Source organism: Dryobates pubescens, chromosome 16, assembly GCF_014839835.1.
Source record: "Dryobates pubescens isolate bDryPub1 chromosome 16, bDryPub1.pri, whole genome shotgun sequence".
NCBI lineage: Eukaryota > Metazoa > Chordata > Aves > Piciformes > Picidae > Dryobates > Dryobates pubescens.
Window position 1 is genome coordinate 23,377,058 of NC_071627.1, and position 4,089 is coordinate 23,381,146.

Consider the following 4,089-nt stretch of genomic DNA (forward strand, 5'->3'; position numbering starts at 1 on the left):
TGAGTCTACTTTAAAGTTCTTCCCTTTGTCCAATGCACAGGTAAAGTGACTCCCAAGGAGAAAAAAGCTACTGGTAAATGGTGAGGAGAAAACATGGAAGCAAGAAGGACCCTGGTCCCGCAGTGCCCTCGCCTTGTGCTTCCTAAGCTCTCGGCATCCTTCCGCAGGAGATCCACATCCCCTGGCATGGTGTGCCCCTCTCAGCCTTTGCACCCTGGGGACACTTTCCCACCCCAGCTCCACCAGCAGCTGTGGAGCACGGGGACACCAAAGCCTCCTCCTCGGGCACCACGGCTGCCGCCTCTATCTCTTGTGGCCCTTGTTCCTCCGCCTGCTGTGGTTGGGGGCGGCGGCGGCGGGGTCCCGGCGGGCGCAGAAGTGCTTGGCCACCAGCTGCCGGCACTGCTCGCACCGCACCGTGCAGCACCAGTGGAACTTGCAGTTGCAGCTGGCCACCACCTCTGTCCTCCTCTCCTCCACGCGGAGCCCGCACTCGGTGCAGAGCCGCCGGCAGCTCCTCTTCTCCCACTGCGAGAGGTTCTTGCCGGTCTGCAGGCACTCGCGGCCCTCGGTGCCGTGGTGGCCCAGGCTGGCGTTCCTCGTGCAGTAGTCGGGAGAGTCCTCCAGGAAGACCAGCTCGGTGGCATGGACCTGCTGGAAAGCCTCTGCCGTGGCCCCGCGGCTGTCGGCGCTGTTGCCAGCCCTCACCCTCCTCTTGTCCATCTCCAGCTTGTGGGCCTGGTCGTATTTTATCTTCAGGTAGTTCCCAATCTCGCGGAACTCGGCCAGCTGGAGCCAGCAGGTCTGGATGCTGCAGCTGCCTGACACGCCGTGGCACTTGCAGGCTCGCTTCATCGTGGCTTTCACAGCCTGGGTGGGAAAGGTGCAGAGATTAGGAGCGGCAGAGCATCATCACTGAAATGGCAAAGCTAGGCTCTTTGGCACTCCTAATTCCGGGGGCAATGGGTCGAAAGTGGCTGATGCTGGGCATGGCTTCAGGTCATTCCAGGACGGGAGCTGATGCTCTTATTTCAGTTCCTGGAAACTGTCTGTCCCTCTTCGCTCATTTAGAGGACAGAAATAACAAGTGGGCACCAAGTATTGCCTCCAGCCCTTGCAGGAGCTGCTTCTCCCAGCCTTTGTCAGGTCATGCCCTTCTCATGCCGCTGGCCTCTCTCATGGCAGCACCAAGCCTCCTCTCAGAGGTTTCATTCAAAACGTGTGAAACTGCTTTGGAATAATCATACCCAACCTCCCTGCATCTCCTCCAGGCCAAGCACTTCACAGATATTATCTGCCTATCTCCCTCTGGTATTTATAAGGTCCCAATCACTGGTATCTATGTGAGATTAAGCCCTGACACACCCTATGAGATAGGTATGTTAAGTGTTGCCGTCCTTGTTTTTACAGACAGGGAGATTTGGCAAGATGCTGAGAACCTCAGCCCAGGTGGAGAGCAGAAGGTGAGTCTGGCAGCTGGCTTGTGAGTGGGGCCAGCTCACACCTGGCTTCCCTGGCCAAAGAACTTGGAAATGCATGTTGGGAGAAAGTAAGGTGGTTCTTGCTTTGTTTTACAGACCAGGCAAGCACGAGGTGAGCATAAATCCCCTGCACTTCTGAGCGAGTGCTGTCTGCCGGCATGAACTGTCTGCAGCTCCAGCTGCAGAGGCTGGAAGTTCAGGTTTAGGGTCAGATTCTGGCTGTACTTTTTAACCCATGCCAATGCTTGCAGGGGTTGGATTGTCATAGGAGGCCTGGGGACCTGAAAAACCTACTCGACTCTCAGGTTTTGTTTTCAATGTAGAAACGACAACAGCAATAATAATAATTGACTTACCAGTCTCCCAACTTCATTGTTGTGCAGGTTGATCAGTGCACGAGTATCATGTCCTGTTTCCAGAGCATCCACAAAGAGCTTGGAGATCCTCTCCCCAAAGTCCACATTGTCACTGCATCCTCCCCAGACCCAGCCTCGGCCACCTGCAAGACAGACAGACACAGTCTAAGCATGGAACTGCACCGATGGGCCAAATTCTGCCCTGAAATGCCGAGGGGCTGCTTGAGGGGGAGGGAGAGGCGATGGCAGCCTGTCCCGGGGGGGCAGCTCACCGACGCGGCCGTTGCGGGAGTCGTCGCAGCCGCAGCTCTCGAAGTCGCCCAGGCTGCAGTTCCTGGTGAGGGTGTACATGACGCCGGCAGAGCTGATGGCATGCACGAAGGATGTCTCCCGGGTAGCTGAGGGAGAGAGCAGAGAACCTGTTACATGCAAATAAAGATGTCTGACCCACTTCGTTGGGAATGAAGCTCTCCTGTGATGCCGAGGCACAAGAAGGGGGAAAAACCCAACGGTTTGTGCCCGAGGTAAGGTGCTACAGAAATTAAATGCTCCTGACTGCAGTCTCTTCAGGCTTCAGCACCAAGGGTTTCAGCAGTCTGGCTGAACGTTATGCAGGTGTCTGTGCACAGGGTAGGATCTGAGGCAATGCTCCAGTCCTGCTCTGGCCAAGGTTAGTTACCACTCCCTTCCCCTGGCACTCGGTTGTCCCTGTCCTGTGCTGCTCTGGGGGCACTTTCATGCTTTGATCTTGCCTGCTGGGGAAGACTGTCATTGATCTTGTCTCAGTTGGTCCTTGAACCTGTGCTAAAGAGCTGTCGGCACCCACGGTGCTCATTTAGGCTCTCTTGGAGCTTTCCTAACAGGTTCAATAGAGATGCTGCTCCAGGGAAAGAGATTCCTGCTTGCTGGAGCAAACAGCACTGAAATACTTCCACAACTTGCTTGTGAAGGTAGTTTCTTAGTGCAAGTCCCTGATCTCTCCGCCTCTCCTGTGCTTCTCCCCATTGCAAGCCCCAGCATTGTGCTCCCTGGGATGATGCTGCACACACAGTGGCAGGAGCAAGCCCATGGAGCAGCATTGCTGGAGGGAGCAAGCTCTAGCCTGGCATGGACAGAGATCCAGAGACAGCCTGGCATGCCGAGAAAAACGATCGTGGAAAAACGATCACACAATTAATACAGACAGAGGAAAACCAGCCGTGCTAATTTGGGACACCAAAGCCCTTCTCCATCATTCAGTTTAATCTCAGCCCCAGCTCTCTCCGGAGCACATCCTGGCTCGTACCCAAAGGCAGCCAGCTGGGGGATGCTGAGGGTGGCAGGCAGAGGCGCACTCACCGCTGCGGAGCCGGTTGTGAGTGGAGAGCTGCAGGGCACTCTCGGGGCAGTTCCAGCGCTCCCACCCAAACTGGAACTTGCACTCCTCCATCCCGCTGTGTGCCCCGGCCGCCACGCTGCTGGAGTACGTCAGGTAAGCCTGGCACGGGAGAACAGAGGGGTTAAAGCCCACTGAGAGTTCCCATTTATCAATGAAAGAGAGAAATGGGTTGGGAATCCTGTTCCCTTGGCACTCAGTAGGACATTCAGTAGGACACATTCCAGGAAAGAAGGTTCCTTGGCAAAGTCCCGTTTCCCACTTGCAAACCAAAATTACTCTGTTTAAATGCCTGACAGCCCATGTGCTAATTACCTTGGGTCCTGTCATCAGAAAGTTATTCACAGACCTGAAATAAAGAAAAGAAAATTAATCACACACTTCACAGGCTGAAAAGCATCCTCCTCCCCCCAGCAAAAAAAAGCCCTTTCGGCTGGGTTGGACCTTACCATGCTGCTGCATGGAGAACAGCGCTGTAGAGCCCTGTGAAGGAGAGGATGAGGAAGGTGCTTCTCTTCATGGCTGTCACAAGGAGCGGGGTTGGATCCTTCTTGCTGATGCCTGGCTCTCCGCAGGGCCACCTCCCTCCGCTCCTTCCCAAGGTGAGCTATGGGGACCGAGGAAAGCTGCAGGAACCCACAGCCCTGATATTTATAAGGTGAAGTTGTGAATAGTCAAAACCCCCCCATTCATTTGCTACCCAATGACTTAATGTGGTAAAAAAGCTGCCTCTCCAATGGGTGACAAGGAGCCGCCTAAGGTTGCACTTCAAAAGGCGGCGTGCTGCCCCTGGGAGCGGGATGGTCTGAAGGAGAGCAAACTTCCCTAACAATGGGACACGTTTAACTCTCCTCCCCACCACCAGCCATCCCTTTCT

The 4,089-nt window shown here is 55.1% G+C and overlaps 1 protein-coding gene across 1 annotated transcript; it reads right to left on the reverse strand.

Moving 5' to 3' along the window:
• Positions 1 to 303: 303 nt before the first annotated feature.
• Positions 304 to 3,732, reverse strand: WNT8A (Wnt family member 8A). The gene is made up of 6 exons (XM_054168491.1): positions 3,662 to 3,732; positions 3,528 to 3,561; positions 3,176 to 3,314; positions 2,110 to 2,235; positions 1,838 to 1,980; positions 304 to 870 (listed from the first exon to the last, which is right to left on the reverse strand). The coding sequence occupies exons 1-6, from the start codon at positions 3,730 to 3,732 to the stop codon at positions 304 to 306; spliced, it is 1,080 nt and encodes a 359-aa protein (XP_054024466.1).
• Between the last annotated feature and the right edge of the window lie 357 nt (positions 3,733 to 4,089).